The sequence below is a fragment of the Agelaius tricolor genome, unplaced genomic scaffold, assembly GCF_023055355.1.
Source record: "Agelaius tricolor isolate 1412-34295 unplaced genomic scaffold, bAgeTri1.0.p SCAF_4, whole genome shotgun sequence".
NCBI lineage: Eukaryota > Metazoa > Chordata > Aves > Passeriformes > Icteridae > Agelaius > Agelaius tricolor.
The window spans coordinates 37,633,830-37,651,481 of record NW_027269264.1 but is presented as its reverse complement, the minus strand read 5'-3'; the positions used below and the strand labels follow the sequence as shown (position 1 = coordinate 37,651,481).

General features: G+C 36.8%; 1 protein-coding gene across 4 annotated transcripts in view; it reads right to left on the bottom strand.

Moving 5' to 3' along the window:
- Window positions 1–17,652, bottom strand: part of ADAMTS6 (ADAM metallopeptidase with thrombospondin type 1 motif 6) — a 143,162-nt gene that overhangs the window by 14,451 nt on the left and 111,059 nt on the right. For 3 of the 4 annotated variants that reach the window (XM_071425335.1, XM_071425338.1, XM_071425337.1), the window contains exons 17-21: window positions 17,132–17,255; window positions 15,959–16,039; window positions 13,878–14,041; window positions 11,987–12,125; window positions 3,011–3,140 (exon numbers count right to left, since the gene is read on the bottom strand). In XM_071425335.1, the coding sequence (XP_071281436.1) occupies window positions 3,011–3,140; window positions 11,987–12,125; window positions 13,878–14,041; window positions 15,959–16,039; window positions 17,132–17,255 (638 nt within the window). Of the gene's footprint in view, window positions 1–3,010; window positions 3,141–11,291; window positions 11,381–11,986; window positions 12,126–13,877; window positions 14,042–15,958; window positions 16,040–17,131; window positions 17,256–17,652 lie in introns of all 4 variants that reach the window. The other variant, XM_071425339.1, reaches the window with a different exon arrangement.

Here is a 17,652-nt window from a genome sequence, read left to right as displayed (position 1 = left end):
AAACTTATTAATAAAAGGCTACACTGAAATGTAAAATATTCTCATCTTTTAAACTGAAGCAAACACTAGTAAGACAGGAATTCGTCTGATAAAAACAATCATCTCCACAAGCTCCTTTAAAATTTAAAGAATTGCACTATAGGTTGTAGAGGGAATTTCTGAGGGCTTCTGCATACATAGTAGAAACCAAGAACTGTAAATAAAATTAGATTGATTTGTGCTTCTGCAGAGATTAAAGTGGCTATTAATGTGGCTGTAATATTATATATTCCTACTTATGAATGACTAATGCCGCTCAATTAAATAGAAATATCTCTTCATATTGACGAGCACATTTGGTCTTCAGTATTTAATATGTTGATTAGTTACTCGCCTGAGCCATCCTTGCAAAGGATGAAGTTGAAGTCTAGTATGCTATCAAATGTTGCCAAAATGCCAAAAATGCCAGGCATATCAGTCATTGTGGATGTTCCTGAGGCATGTCTGGAGCTACCTCATAAGATGTCTTTTCTCAAGCTGATGTCAAAAAAAAGTTCTGCTATCCTCTTTTGTGTTACATTATATGTAATATATCCTAACATGAAACTAGATCAACGCAGAGATGGAAAAAATTATGTCACATTCTGTTGTTACTTTCCCAGAAAAAGGAAGTTAATTTGTGATTCTTAAGAGGCATAAGATCAAAAAATCTTGTGCCTTTACCACAATAGGGAGAATCTGAAGCTATTCAGAGCTTTCAAGAGGCTGCGGAGTTAATTTTTAATTGATATTACAATTTGCTCGAGCGACTTTGCTCTCAGGTACCTTTAATATTTAAACTGTATGATAAGACAGCACTATTCATAATTCATAGAAATATGAAATTATATTTTCTTGAAATCTGAAATGTAAGAGTTACTTATTGTAATAACAAAGTATTGAAAATAAACATAGCCTTCTGCTGTTCAAAGACATCAAGTATAATGTAACTGGTATTCAGTTAGAAAGGACATAATTTTCATTGCTTTTGGTATGCACCAGGAGAAGAGTAGAATTGTGCTAATTAAAAAGGGAACTATTTGGCCAGTCCATGTAAACACAAAGTCTTACTGCATGATAAAACTTTCTGTCAAAACAGCCAAACTTCTTAGGATAACTATCTGTTATTTGAACAGTCTCCTACTAGACTACTTACAGAATCAGGAATTGAGAACCTTTCCTTAGTTTGGCACTTCGTATTGATTCTAGGGGGATCATCAGAATGGAGGCAGACATGGGTTGAATTGCTCTGATATGTTGAAGTAGATGCTAATTAATATACTCTACCCATTTTCTGAACATTATGTCTTGACTTTCACCATGTTAATCAATGTCCCTGTTGTACTGGATGGGGAATCCAAAAGCTTCCCTCTTTGTGGGCTCAGTTTAGTTAGTTTGTGGAAGTTTTTTAAGTAGTGTCAGTTAAAAAAACCCAAAAACAAAACCAAAAAACTAAACCAAGGAAAACAACAAAAAGCCCCCCAAAATGAAACTAGTTTGGAATAACTTTGTTAACATTACTTTGTAAAATGCCAATTTGCTAATAGTTAAGCCACACAAAGGAAGGGATTGGAATGTTTTTGGTAAAAAGGAACTGATCAAACATGACTGCTTTTTAAGTCCTGCTCTCAGGTGCACATAGTTGGTGCACTCAGAGGCATGTCAAACAGTGTTATCTAAACAGAGGACAAATTAATACCCTTCCAGGATAAACATATTTTTACACATAGACTGTGGGGACAATGATTTTGACCTAATTTAGACCTGTCTGACAGAGCTCGTTCACACTTAAAGGTAACAGCAGAGCAATGGCTTCACTTGGCTTTATGCCAAATGAGTGTGGTAGGTGACACAGGGGCATGACGTGAAAGGGACACTGTTCTGCCATCCTGCAACCAGGTACCACGCCAGGGAAGCAGTTGGAAGCTCATTGAGCTCATTGACCTGCTGTGATTTAATGCACAATAATCTTGTCTTGTTCTTCACAGTGTTCTCCATGCTACAATTTATCAGTTTCTAAGAGACATTTACAGATGACCACAGTATTGGATCATTGTGCATCATTGTGCCATATCTGCATTTAATTAGCATTAATGATTTTCAGACCCAGTTGGAATACAGCTTCAGATTATCACCAAAGTCAAATTAACCAGAGCTTGGGAATCAATAAACTGTTGTATCGGTTCCACCTTTTCCACAAGTTTTACTTGTCCCAAAGCATAAGGAAAGCTGTTGTCACATGTTGATACTATTTTCTAGTACAAAATATCACAACTGTTTCTAAACAGGTAAGCTATGCTTTGTGTCCTTGCCAAATTTCATTTTTGATCAAATGAGCTGCTGAGTTTTTAATTATCAATACATAGCATACAGCTATCTTTAAAAATAAATCTAAATGGAATCTAAGCACCTAATCCTAAAGGCATGCAGCATTACTCTTCAACACTGAATATGCTGGAGAAAAAGTTTGACAAAACTATTGCCAGGAAATGGTTTGGTCCTCTTGAAAGTTTCTGTATTTGCCACTTCTCATGTGAACGCTTCAACACAAATGTTAACATTGTACGTACTTTAGAATATGGCAAACATTTCAGATGCAATATTAATAACTAGGGTAAAGTTAAGTTTCACTGCAACATTTTTTTTATCATTGCTGCCTTAAGAATGGTCCCCAGTTCTACTCTGTGAACTACTCACTGCATATGACACTCATATCCTAAGAAACTGTTTTGCTAGATTCTATTTACTTAGAGTGTTTGGTGTAGTTCAAACATCACTATTGTTCCACGGTCAAGCAGAGATCCTCAATGCATTTTTCAGAGCTGATTTTAGAGAAACAAGAAACTAAAAACCAAACCCAAATACCTTTTCTGATAAGGCAGGTCATGAATACTAGATGAGAATCTTATTTGGTTAACAGGAATTATTACAGATTATGAAGACTTATCTTTCTATGCAAAATGATGTCCATCTTAAGTGATTAATGACTTACTCAGGTGGGCAAGGCTCAGTGTTGCAGGCTCTTTGGTTTTCTGGAGGCTTACTGTCAGGGTCACAGTAATTGTTTTGTACAATGGAGCTGTCATCCAGCCTTTTACACACCACTTCTTGTTTCTGGACACCTTGGGATGAAATGAAAGATCATTAATTAATCATTCTTGCTCTTCTTATTTTTGAGTATAATTGTATTTGACCCATTGATTATTCATTCTACCATACCACTTTATTTGGCCAAAGTCTACAGCAGTGAGAATTTAAATTGACTGAATGCCCCCTAGCCACAATAATTTTTTCATTTTCCTTCAATTTCAGGCTATCCTACTCAGAGACGAATTTATGATTCTGTTGTTTTCTAAAAAAAAGGAATATATTTATAGATTTACTAGAAATTTGTTTTTATTTGTATATTGCACAAAATCCATTCTCTGTCTGCCATCCTCTCCTAGTAAAGACACTTAAATTTCCAAAGAAAACACCACCAAATAGAATGTGGTCACCACACTTCAATGCAAAATTATTGTTTATATGCTCTGCTTTGAAACAAAACAGCAATACTGGGGAACAGTGTTGCACTTTCATATATTATCCTACAATTTTTATTATTTTATTACATTTTTATCATATTTTATTATATTATTTTTAAATAAAATAATAGAACTATATTTCATTCTGAAAGAGGCAGTTTGTCTCTGTGAATACTCATTTTGCCTGGCACTTCCAGTTCCTCTTTCATTGTTAACCATCAACAGGGTAATCTGGAATTGATCATTATTGCCAAAACATGGTATATCACTGCCAAGGGAACATTATAAGGTAGTTTATTAAGCATATTTTCTGAGGGTTTTTTTTTAAAATCAGTAAAGAACCACTGATATGATGACAGTATATTGTTGCAATACACACTGCCTTCCTCCTCTCTTAAAAACATGCTGTAAGATGGTTATTAGAATTTTTAAAATGTGTATTTGAAATTCACATGCAGTTTTTATTGAACATGCATTGTAATAAAACTGAAATAATGGCATTATCTGTACTTAAAATCTTCAAAAAGTCCTGTACCTTTCTTCAAAAGAGAAGCAATTATTTAACTTATTTCAAAATGTGAAATGAATATAATTAAATGGGGATTAAAACCTCCTGCTTCAAATATCTGCTAACATTACCTCACAGCCATCTCTTTGTTTTTAAGACATGCATTGAATCATAGAATGACTTGGTTGCAAGGGACATTAAAGATCATACAGTTCCAAAACCCAGGCTGTGGGCAGGGACCCTTCCACTTGACCAGGTTGCCCAAAGACCCATCCATCCTGGCCTTGAACACTACCAGGACTGGGGCATCCACTTCACTGGACAACTTGTTCTGTGCCTCACCGGCCTCACAGTAAAGAACTATTTCCTAATATCTAATCTAAACCTGCTTTCTTTCCATTTGAAGCCTTCCCACTTGTCCTGTCAGTAAATGCTCTTAAAAAAAGTCCCTCTCCATCTTTTTTGTAGGCTTCCTTTGGATCCCAGATGCCTGCAATTAGGTCACACCTAAGCTGTCTCTTTCTCAGGCTGAACAAATCTTATTCTCTCAGCCTTCCCTTGTAGGAGGAAATAATATCCTCCTCTGGCTCTTGAAAAATAAGTGACAAGATTCACCTTGAATACTATAATTCAACGCAAAAACTGCCAACAGAAGACAATAATTCAAATCAGACCTGACAACCTAAGCAGAAATATTTCTAGCAATTTTCTGCTCACATTTCACCACAATAAGAAATAATATTTAGCAAGCCAAGCCAAACAGCAATGCCAGTAATGTGGCACAGCTAGCTGACGTACAATTCATGTTGAGTTCTGACTAATAATTTATCCTTTGTATCACAAACTGCCTTAATTCTCCTGGTTGAATAGGCTGAATGTGGACTTCATAATGATATTTTCCTCAAATATATTTGGTTCAAAATAATTTATACACACTTTAGAATTAAGCATTGTAATAATGCAGACCATTCTCACAAATGTACTTACTGGATAGCAATGATACTAATGTCATATTTTTACTGCATTTCCTACTGGTATCGGACAAATTTCCTTCTCAAATTTGGCTAAAAACTGGCACTCTTAACAAATCCATTTTTGAGGAGTTTTGTAATAAGAAAATATTCTAAACTTCTATGATTGCAAATTATCACAGCTTTAAAAAATTTGCAAGTGTGTTATTAACTGAATGTTGGTCATATCACCTGTGAGAGAGTACACACACTATTCACTGACAGTGAAGAATCTTTAATTGATGCCAGGAGATACATCAATCCATTTTTAAAAGTTCTGCAGAATCTTGTCATACAGGATATAAAATTTACGTCATTGCTGTCTAATTTAAATATTATTTATTAAAAATCTCAGATAAATAAACACAGATAATAACTTTTAAGACAAGAAAAATAAATGGAAAAGCTAGAAGTGCTGTTTTTATCCAGACAATAGATACAAGTTGGTTATGCCACATATTGAAAAACTATTTTTAAATTATGAACTCTTCCCTGAGTATATAGTCTCTTTTAAAAGTAATCTAAATAGCACAGAAAAATATGTTCATTTAAATACTGGGGGGAATCATTACAAGCGGTTAGATAGAAACATTCTGCTTTCAAATCTACAGATTTTTAGTTTATAATAAAAGACATAAAATGTCCTCATGACTGGTCAATGCAATCCTAAGAGAAAACAAAACTCCAGTGCTTTAGTGACCATAATCTCCTGAGAACTGAAATGCTCTGCAGATTTCAATTCACAAATAGTCTGCATGACTTTCAGCAGCCAAATTTTAAATTACATGGAGCACATTTTATTCTTGAATTAAAATTGCAGGCGTGTAAATGCTGTAACTATTTTTAAAATCAATCCCAAAATTTGTGGCTTGTGATTGCAACAGTTAATTATAAAGATGCCAGTACCAATACATAGTGAAACTTGCATCTCTAAAACTAGTGCATGCTGGTTAACCCAGACATACTTTCTGAGCTCAATCATCAGATCACAAGATGTTCGTCTCAGAGCCAAACTTATATTTTCTTTGATGAGGAAAAGTATGTTTTATTTGCCTAAAGATAGTTTCATAATTCATCTGAGGGCATGAAAGAAAAATATAGTAGGCATCACTCAAGATGGGTTATGAGCAGCAAAGAAAACTGAGCAGCAATCAATTTACTTATGATAGTAATAGTATGCTATTTTATAAAAAACCTATGAATATCTGAGATATTTAATCCATCTGGAGATGAACTCTAATAGAATGAATGAAATCCAAACCAATTCTTAGGACTACTGGCAAATTCTAGATAATAAATGCTGTCATTTGTTGCCATAATTAAACATGAAAGGAATTAAAAAGGGAGTAGACAGTTATTTATTTTTAAATGCATAAAATATAAAAAACATAAAGAAAGACTTAGTTCCTTTTGCTAGATTTTTTAAAACAATACCACCAGAAGTTCACTGCCTTATTAAGAACACTTGTGGATCTGAACAGAGTAATACACGTTCTCTTGGGAAGTTACAAGACATAAAGAAGGACATGTCTGAGAGTTAATAAACTATAATTCTGTGATCTACAAGTGATATAAGTGCCCTTTGCTTTCACTTTCCAGAATTTTCATTGTATTGTTTCAGTTCCTATTTCTACATATCTTCTTTTTGATTTTCTCTGTGTTTCTCATTAAATACTATTCAGGTCTTTAAAGAAAATCTTCTGTTGTTGCCATTAATTTTTTTCTGATTTCCCTGTGTTGTCTCCTTTCCCACTCATCTCTCTAGAGATAACTTAGCACTTAGTACATAGCAGTATTCTCTGGCATTGCTTTCATATCATCTTATCCAAGTTTGACACTAGCTATAAAGACCTACCTATATGAGATAAACCTTTACCTCAGAATAGAAGAGTTTTTACCGTACTTTAAGGAAAAAGGGGGATTAATATGAAGAATACATGTAGATCAGCTGTACATTATTATGTAATATATATATACATATAATGTATGTTATATAAAATTTTTTTCTCAGAAGAAAATAGAGGTTCTTGCGCACAAAAAGAAGAGCTGCAATTCTGGATCCCCAAGCCTAAGAAAAGTACTGATATTAAAAATCAGTGAAATTATATCCTTGTCCTATATATGAGTATAGGAATCCTACATAAATAAGACTTCTCTGTCATCAGACACGCCTTTTTAACTATCTGGTAAATCTGAAGATCCTCTTTTAAGGGAAAAAAAAAGAAAATTTCAAAGTAGATCTCAGACTTTGGAGATTTGGTTCCTTCTTGATCCCTGTATAGTGAGCATCAAGGTGTGGCAGCTCACTATGATCCCTGTATAGCGAGCATCAAGGTGTGGCAGAAAAACTATGTGTACCTTTCTCCTTTAACGTAAGTGACACTACAAAATACATAATTTACAATCTCTCATAGAATGGGTCAGTTTGGGAGGGACCACAGTGGGTCATCTAGCTCAAGCAGAGTCATCCTGGAGCACATGGCACAGGACTGTGTCCAAACACTTCTTGAATATCTCCAATGAGGGAGAATCTACAACCTCTCTGGGCAACCTGTTCCAGTGCATGGTCACCTGCACAGTAAAGAACTTCCTCATGTCCAGCTGGAATTTCCTGGGCATCAGTTTATGCCTCTTCTTCCATTGCCTCTTGTTCCATTGATTGGTACCACTGAGAAGAGCCTGGATCCATCCTTTTGTCAGCATCCTCCAGCAGCTCCATGTCTCTGTTGTCCTGAGGAGCCCAGAACTGGACACAGCACTCCAAGTGAGGCCTCACCAGGGCTGAGTACAGGGGCAGGATCACCTCCCTCCACCTGCTGGCAATGCTCTTCCCAATGTCCCCCAGGATACCATTGGCCTTCTTGGCCACCAGGACACACTCTGGCTCATGGAAGCTTCTTGTCCACCAGGACCCCCAGGTCCTTCTCCAAAGAGCTGCTCCCCAGCAGGGCAGCCCCAGCCTGTGCTGGTGCCTGGGGCTGTTCCTCCCCAGGTGCAGGACCCTGCACTTGCCCTTGCTGAATTTCAGATGGTTCTTTGTCCATCTTTCCAACCTGCTGAGGTCCTTCTGAAGGGCTGCACAGCACTCCAGGGTATTTGCCGCTGCTCCCAGCTCTGTGCCCTCAATGAACTTGCTGAGGAGGCATCTGCCCTTCAAGCCATTGATGAATAAGCTAAATAAAACTGGGCCCAGTATTGATCCTTGGGTGACACCACCAGTGCCAGGCCTCTAACTAGACCCTTTGCCACCGATTATGACCCTCACAGGCTGTTCATCAAGCCCACACCTCCTGAGTTTGCCTATGAGAACATTGTGAAAGAGTATTGAAAGCCCTGCTGCAGTTGAGGCAGCCAATACCCACTGCTGTCCCCTCATGCATACAGGTAGTTCTTTCATTGTAGAAGGCAATCAAACACCTGATCATCTTTAGTGAACTCATGCTGACCACTCCTGATCACCTTCTTGTCTTCCATATGGACAGAGATGGCCTCCAGAATGAGGTGCTCTATCACCTTCCCAGGGATTCTGGCCTGTTGTTTTCTGGGTCCTATTTCTTGCCCATTTTGAAAACTGGGGTGAGATTTCCTTTTTTCCAGTCCTCAGCACCTCTCCCGATCTTCATGATATTTCAAAGGTGATCATGAGCAGCCTTGTTACAGTGTGCACCAGCTCTCTCATCACTCATGGATCCATTCCATCAGGGCCCATGGACTTGAGTAGGTCTGTATAGTTGTTTCAGATGAAATCCTCCTTCCCTAAGAAAGTGTCTTCCTCCCAGCACTCCCTCACCCTGGTCTCCTCAGTCAGGGATCCCTGAGGCCTGGTCTTGCCAGGGAAGACTGATGCAAAGGCACTCAGGAACTCTGCGTTCTCATCTTCTCCTCTTATCAGGGCCCCATCTCCATTTAATAATGAGCCCACATTATCTTTTTTATTTTCTTTTGTTATTGAAGTCCATGGTTATAATCGTTCTTGCTGTCCCACTACCTCTTACTTCAATACAGAATTCTACAATCTCATGGCTGCTACAGCCAAGGCTGCCTCTCATAAAAGATTTTCTTCCACTTTTTAGAGGCAATCTAAACATATAACTGTTTCTTTCAGCTCTAACTTACCTCCTAGATCATTGTATTGAGAATACAGGAGGATAGAAGGCATAATGTCTACTGTGAAGAGCCCATTGATTTCAGGTGTCTGGGTGAGTTTTCATATGAGATGATGAAATTCCTTGAATGCTTCAGAGGACAGAAATTCCAAAGAGCTGTACATATAATAATGAACTCATAATGAGCTAGTAAGAGTGTAATATATGCTTTGAGTTGTTCAATACCATAAGAGAGGAGGCAGAAATGGAATCCAGAGTTCTGGCATTGTATTAAACTGTCATAAATAGGAAACCTTTCTTCTACTTCCTATGATTCCACTTACTATGTTCTTCCTATTTTCAAAATCAAGAAAGGCCCTAGAAGAGAGGTCCTGTTTCAAAAGTTAAAGCATTTTTATTCTTCTGATATGAATATTCAGCACAGCAGAGATGAACATAATATAGAAGTCCAATGAAAAAGACAGCATTCAGTCAAAGATTGTAGGTTTTTCCCAGCTTGCTTTCAGCTCGTTCCTTGACTCCTGACTGCTCTAGTCACTAAGATAAGGCATACCAGCAGGTCTAAGAAGAGCTGAATGCAGTGGATTGCTCTTAAAACACTATGAAGAAGTGTTTTAAGAGCAATCAGACGCTTCTGCAATATAAAGTACTCCGAAACTATTTAAACTTTGCGCTGTCACAATGTCTTCATGCTCTGCTTCATGACATTCAACACATATGCTCAAGTTCACTTTGGTTACTACATCAAGTAATACCCATGTTTTAGGAGTCACTAAGCAATTAAGACATACTTAAGTCATTAAGCAATGAAGATACAGACAAACTGATTTAGAAAGAGCTAGACTTAAGCAGTGCACAGGGACATAAGGCAGCCTGTTAATATGGCCCCTGGTCAAATCTCTGCTTAATAGAATATTTACATTAGCTAAATTTTCCAGTTAAAGTCTTTGTCTCTTCAACCTTTGTTTCCCTTTTCTTTTTCCTGACTCAGCTCCTCTTTAGAATTTTGTCTTGTTTTGGCATACAGTGAAATGCATTTCATAAACTGACAGAAATAGCAGGAGCGGGTTCTCTCATGGAGAAAGTAGATACATGTTTCAACATGAATTATAGCTACAATGAAATATATGTTTATGAGTAGAGTGCTCAGTGAAAATAAATGACCACAATATATCCTTTTATTAAACTGAAAGAGAGGAGAGAAAATGCCTGGTTCATCCACCATAAGCTACCAATGAAAATCTCTCCTCCACTTCCTCTGAGTTTAAATTAATAAATATATACCACTTTAGGGATTCACAAATCTTCCCTTGAAATCTAATTAATTACATGCAAATTTTTTAATCTCTACAAGTGCCTACTCCTTCAGAGACAATTATTTTTTCCACTGTATTTTGTCAAATGCATGAAATGACAATGACCTTCATGACAGAATATCCATGGCCAAAATCGGGTCTCTACCTAAATCAATGGTTGTTTTCCCAGGATTTCAGAAAGATCGTTAGTACATTACCATCACAAGAAACAGGATCTGACAATACATTTAAGGTTCTGATAACTGGAACTTAATTTCTCTATGAGCTAAGCGCTTCTTCTTTATACTTCTCTTTCAAAATTGATTTTTCACTGCCACACTTACCATTACTAAAATTGTGTTTTAAAATCAATCTGTCACCCAACAAAGGGAATCCAACGAAGGAATCCAACAAACGAATAATAAAAATATCAGAGAAAGTTGGCATCCTTTATTTTGTTTCAAGACTTTCTCTAGTGGCACAGAAAATAATTCATGCTATTCTTTGTGTACTATGTATGGCTAGGCTATATTTAAACTGCATACAACTTGTAACAGCCACACCAGCTTCCAGCAGAAAGGTGAGGCATGATGAATACCTCCCACAGACAGAAAAAAGAAGAAAGCAACAGGTATTTGGTCCAAAGGGTCTTTACAAAAATATGGTGTCTTCTTCTTCATAAGGGTTGTCCACCATGCTGTAGAAACTGAAATTCTGGGATACATTTAAAGCACTCTCCCATATCTTCTGGAACAGAGATGTGTTGGGGAGATGATTCATTCAGTCTCCAGAGAGAAGAAAGATACTGTTCACACAGCACTTCTACTCACCAGTTCTTGCAGCAGCAATGGTGTTGGCTTTGAAGGAAGCCAACTGTCCTGCTCTCCCAGCCAGAGGTAAAGAATTGCATTGGTGGCCACTAGAGGGAGGATTAGGAATATAGTAAGTTGTCGGCAAAAGCCACCCATGATGAACCACATGGGACAACCTACAAATCCCCCACTGCTGCCCAAGGGCAGCAATTCTCAGATTGCTACGGGCTGGCAAGTAAAATCCAATTGTTATCATCTTCTGCAGAGGAGCTGCCAGTGTGCATCCTACACTTTGGTGGCTGGAGGATAGGAGGGCTGACTAGGATTGTGTGAAGGACACCGACAAACACACAAAGACACATCTCTATTTACAGATGCCTATTTTGCCTTCTCGCTTTTTATCTCCTTACTTTAAACTTCTGATGTCCTTTATCAACAAAGCTTCTGGGAAAAACAAACATACCAACTTCAAGAGAGTCTCAGAAGAATCAGCAGAGAGAAACACTGTGCCAAGATATGCTGTATTTAAGAAAAAGATCTGAACACATTAAAGGTACTTGAAAACAACAAAATCCGCTGTGATTAAAATAAACGTTCATTAAAATCTGAGGCATACCTGAAAGAAATGTTTTCAATTGTCACCTAGATAATTATACAGTGAAGTGTATCTTGCAATTCAATTTACCCTGTAGCTTGACTGTCTGGTGTCTTACCTCCTGCACAAGTGGCAGAACATTCTGACCAAGGCAGATGATTCCATGCAAAGCCAACCTCATTGTCTCCACTGCCAGTGCGAGAGATCGGAACATTGAATTTATATTTTATCCCCAAATTCTGTTCCTGCAGCAGAATCTGTAGTTAAAAACAACTGGTTATACCATTAAAGCTGGCAAGCAGAGGGCAAACACAGTGACATTTATTCTAGGAATGTGTTATGTTCTGCTGAACAGGAAGAAAGTAATAAAGGAAGTCATAGTAGTTCTTTTCAGATATTCCCCAAAAGAATCTGTACCAGCTTTTAAAACATATTCAAAAGAAAAATATTATTGTCCAAGGTGAGGTTTATCCTTTTTTTTCTTCCATAACACAACTTTATTATTTCTGTCACTTCCTTATTCCTGACAAAATTTCATAACTCTGATAGTTTCATAAATTTTATAATTTTTAAAATTTTTCTAGTTTTCATAAAATTAATGTCTTCATGGAAATTTCCTTGAGAGCTGAATAATTATGGGAGGTCAAAGTTGGAAAAACAAATTACTGTAGAAACATGCAGCAGTTCTAACTGAAGTCTTGTGAGCAGTACAGTCCACACAGTTTTGAAACTATCTCTTCCCTTGTTAGCACTTCTAGTGACTACAGTACATTATTTCTAGTAATAATAGTAACACCAACAGACTGTTGCTGAGGCCATTGTTATCCCCTTATGCAAAAGCCAACATCTTAAGGTGTGATTGGTGGAATCACACCAGTGATTCCTTTAAAAGAATAACAAAACTCTCACTGCAGCTACATCACTGCAGGCAAAAGTGCATCACCATGAGTTTTTGCCTACCTTCGCTCTTGAACTGCACTTCTACAGATTACCTGTCCAACACTAGCCTTTGATTTTCAACCAAACTTTTTTTTTCATTTCTAATAGCAAAAAATCAAGTTAGACGAAGCAATCTGACCGACCTTAGAGCTACTCTTCATGCATTTCTACTTTCTCTTACATTTTACAGAGGCACATCTGCCTATCTCCACATGGCAAAAGAGCAGAGATTTCAGAAAGAAAGTCAGTGACACAGACTGAATGAAAGAAGGCACTATAATTGTAAAACTTATTCCATATGGACCTTCTAGCTTATGCACAGCTACAGAAGAAAAAAAGGTTATTCAAGTGTTTGAAAATGCTGCCTCAAATGTGGATATCCATGCAACAATTATTCTCTACAAAATCATCCTATCTGGCTCAAGCAATCACTGAACTGCAAATCTGGCAGCTGACAGAATACACTGGGAAAATACCAACTTGTTCTCCTACTCCTCAACAGTAGTAGTAGTGAAACAGCATGCTTACCATTGCCTGTTGTCAGAGATGGCATCAGGATCCTGGTCATATCTTCTGTTACATTCTCATACTCAATAAAATCTTTTGAGAGCAATGTATGTCACAGTGACATACTTTAACATGGGTCATACCATTTCACTCATTCTTTGGTAAGGCTATATATAAATGTCACTCTCAGGCCAGGCTTAAAACTAAGGAAATTCACAGAAACTGTCAGGGACTGTGAAGTGTCAGCAGTATGCAGAGATACGATACATCGCCCATTCACAATTTTCACTACCATTACTGTGGACCACATTTAAAGAGATGTGGTTTATTTTTTGTGAGTTTTCCTGGTGCTCTTCTGACTTTATTCCCATTTCATCACAATGTTTGCCAGTCAATTTTGAAATGTAAGCAATGTGCGTTAAAACACTCACATAAAAGTCCCAGCTAAACAAGTTGTATACTGTTTGTAAACCTAACCTATTTAATTTCATTCATGGCATTGTCCTTTCTCAGAACACAAATACATATTACAAATTTCAGAAATATATTTATTGTAACTTTACCATGACTATGAGGTTTTCTGAAGTAGGGCCTAGTGCTTCCAAAGACTCTGGTTCATCTGTTGGCCTCTTGTAATGGAAAGCGGTTCCAGCAACATCAAACTTTCTTGGCCAGTCAATAGTCCAGGCACCATTAATATAGTAGTCATCCTCTTCAGATTTTAAAGCTTAAAAAAAAATACAAGCCACCTAAAAATTGGAAGCAGCATTTATAATAGAGAAGCCATTGTAAATTAATCTACTAATCTGCTAGAAGTATGTGAGCTTCAGTTCTATATCACTGTTTTTTCAACCTATATAAAGCTTTTTCTTTAGCCCTGGTGAAAATATCCGTCATGTAATTCAACAATTTTGCCTCTGCAATAATCTTCAATGTGCAGATTATTTTGCAGGTTTCAATATGCAGATGCTGCATGAAACCAGAATGCCTCATGCAACTTGAACTATGACATGAGATACATGCATGTCTGAAATGCATAATCTATTATCAACTTCATCTTTACATTAAGAGGCTGGGGCATGGAATAGGTATCACAGACAATGTTGCAGAGGAAAAAAAAAAGAAGGAATGTTGAGTCTGACATATGGTACCAGTCAGCTGTTGTTTTGTTGCCTAGGTCCACTAGTTCTTGTTTGCCTTATTAAAGCACAAATACAAGATATTTCTACTAGCAACTGAAATATTAGTTACTTAATCTGATAAGATACTTTACCCTTCTTAGTTTACAGCCTTGAAACATGAAAGTACTGTAGACAAAATAGAAACTTCTTAGCTAATCAACCATTAGGATGGGCAAGCACATCTTATTCAGGGATCTGAATTTGATATTTTATTAATAATATTACATTATGTTTCTAAATATGAAACTGACATTGTATCTTAAAGTGAATATTCAGTTAATTAAATATTGACTTCTTGATTTAAGGTGAAGATTACCAAGTTTTACATATTTTATTTATTTTAAATAGATCATGTTTTTAAAGGAAAAATGATGATTGGAGCCCCATAGTCAAAGAGCATGTAATTTTTCATTGAGACAAATAACTGATTTTACTGGATAGGGGAAAATTTCACATCATAATGCTGAGGAGTAAGACAACTTCAGTTATCTGTCATTTTAGTCTGAACTACATGTGTGTGGACAGTTGGTTTACCTTTAACAGTTAGGGAAAATGCCTCAGTGATGCTTAAGTTGTCTAAAACAGATCAGAGAGCATTCATGTGAGCAGGAGATAGTGAGAGAGGCAGTACTGTTCTACTGGTGACAATGACATTCAGCAGAAATTGGTAAACATTTCCATTATCACCACAAGGTCTGAAAATTAACATATGTATGCTATATATGCTTAAACTAATATACATTCAGAAGCAAAGCTGTTAATTTTTTATTTGCCTGCCAAAGAAAAATGCATTTTCATTCTTTAGGTACATTTACCTAATGTCAGTTATGCACAGGTGAAGGCCACAGTTGTGAACAGCAGTCCAATTATTACATGACAATAATTATGCAGTGGCATAATTAGTAGCATATATGACAGAAAGAACAAGTTCATGTTCCTAATGAAATCATTTATGAGGACCTGAAATGCAGGAAGCCCACAGAAAATTAGCATAATAGGAATATAAAGCCACCTGTCACCCTGGATCAAGCCATTTAAGTGAAGATAACAGCACTACTAAATATGCAGTTCTTTCTGCAGCTCTGAACACAGACAGTTTTGTTGCTGCTGGATTATCTGTTGGAGAAATCAGTTAAAATACTGTAGTATTTGTGCAGCTGCAGAAGTGGGCTTTTGACCAATTTTGTCACATAACTAGGAGTGATACTGGTGAAAAAATGATCAGACAGATCAAGGTGAGAGAGGACAGGAGCTAGCTGAGCTAATTTAATTGCCAAACTGCGCTCCAAACTTCAGGTCATGGATTTCAAAGGAACTCCATTCCAGTTTAAGGAACTATGGGATGTTTGCTGTGAGTTAGTTTGAAAGTCTTAGTTTGAGTAAAGGAGCCAGTGTGACAGCAACAGAGGAAGAGGGGTTTACTTTTTTGGTATGTTAGAATCATATATAAAGAATGCCCTCACCAATGTAGTTTTTTGACATTGCCACTTCTCTTATTTCAATGTGCACAGAACCTCTTGGAATTTGAATCACTTCCATATATCCTGTAAGACAAAGATAAATTTTATTAAGCAGGAAAACTCTCTAAACTTTGTACAAAAATTTTAAACTGATAGCAAGAACTTAAGTATTCAGGAATTCCTTTTTTTAAGTGCTAATAAAGCATTTTGAACAGTGTATCTTAAGTAATTAAGCCATTTAAAAATGTCTTCAGGAACATAGGATAGTTCAAGTGTTAGAGGAGTCAATCATTTAGTCCAACTTCCTGCTACAAGCAGGAACAGCTAAGAGATCAGATTGAGTTACTCAGAGCTTTATCCTGCTGCTGGGTCATGAAAAACTCCAAAGATAGAAACTGTATAACCTTTCTAGGAAATCTGATCCACTGCTAGACTGTCCTCCTGAGGAAATAGTTTTTTTCTTCTATTTGGTTAGTCACCTTCCTTCTACAAGTTTATAGCTCCCACCATGTACCCACCAGTGCAGAGCCTGGCTTCGTTTTCTCCATGACCTCCTCATAGTATTGGAGGGTTCATACCAGATCCTATAAACCAGGGGTTCTCCAGGCTGAGCAAGCCCAGATCTCTCAACCTCTCCTCACAGAGGGTCAAGACTTCCAGACCACCATAAATCTTGCTGATCCCCCACTGGACAGAACTAACTGCAGTGCTTCACTCATTTTCCTGAATTATGGAGTCTGAAATCTGGTAGCTATAAGACTATAAGATTAATATTTTTTGAGCTAAGTTTTAAAATAATAGCCTATATATATTTCCTGAATTCTTAGTATTATGGACTTCTGAGATTTTTCTGTATTCTTGCTATTCTAAAATTTCATGCATGACAATCAGATTCTACCATACACAGTAAAATAATACAAAACATTACTCTAAGTATACCACCATAACTAAATAATTACAAAAACCTTCACCAACAGACCTAAGCATTCAGTAACTAAACACATAGTTGTATTCAGGATAAATCCAAACTAATACACAAAACCAGGAAACAATAGGAAAACAGAGTCAAAGTGAATGACCAGCAGCAATGCCACTCTGGGAAAGAAGGCAGCATTGGTATTTGCTAAAGAGTGATCTAAAAGCATTGTGCAACAGAATGGACACACATGTACATACCTCCTCTGGGCAATGAACCATTGAAGAAACCTTCAATGGCTTCACATGTACTCCCATCTCCTCCACAAACACGGCATCTATCTTCCTTAGCATCAGACCCCAAAATATTATCACAACCTACATGCTGAGAACAGATAAGAAGAAATATTTTTACAGGATGATGGTCGTGCATCATTATTTCTAAAGTTTCTTTAAAGTGTTTCTTTCAAGTTTGAGATACTCAGTTCTTATTTTTATCTACCCTGTTGTTGATAACCAGTACTTTAAGTGGGTTTTCACTTGACAATGAAAGGAGATAAAAAAAGAGAAGAATTTGCATTTTGGGTTGTTATCAAATCTTGATTAATAAGAACCTTGCATTTCTACTGTGACTTCTAGGAAGGGACTTCACAGTGTTTTGCATATTATATAATAATTATACTTATCAAAAATTATTCCTGATGTTGTTACTTGATATTACAACAGCTTCATGCCATCTCTATTGCTTTTTTAAGGTCAAAATTTGCTGTGTGATCCTTAAA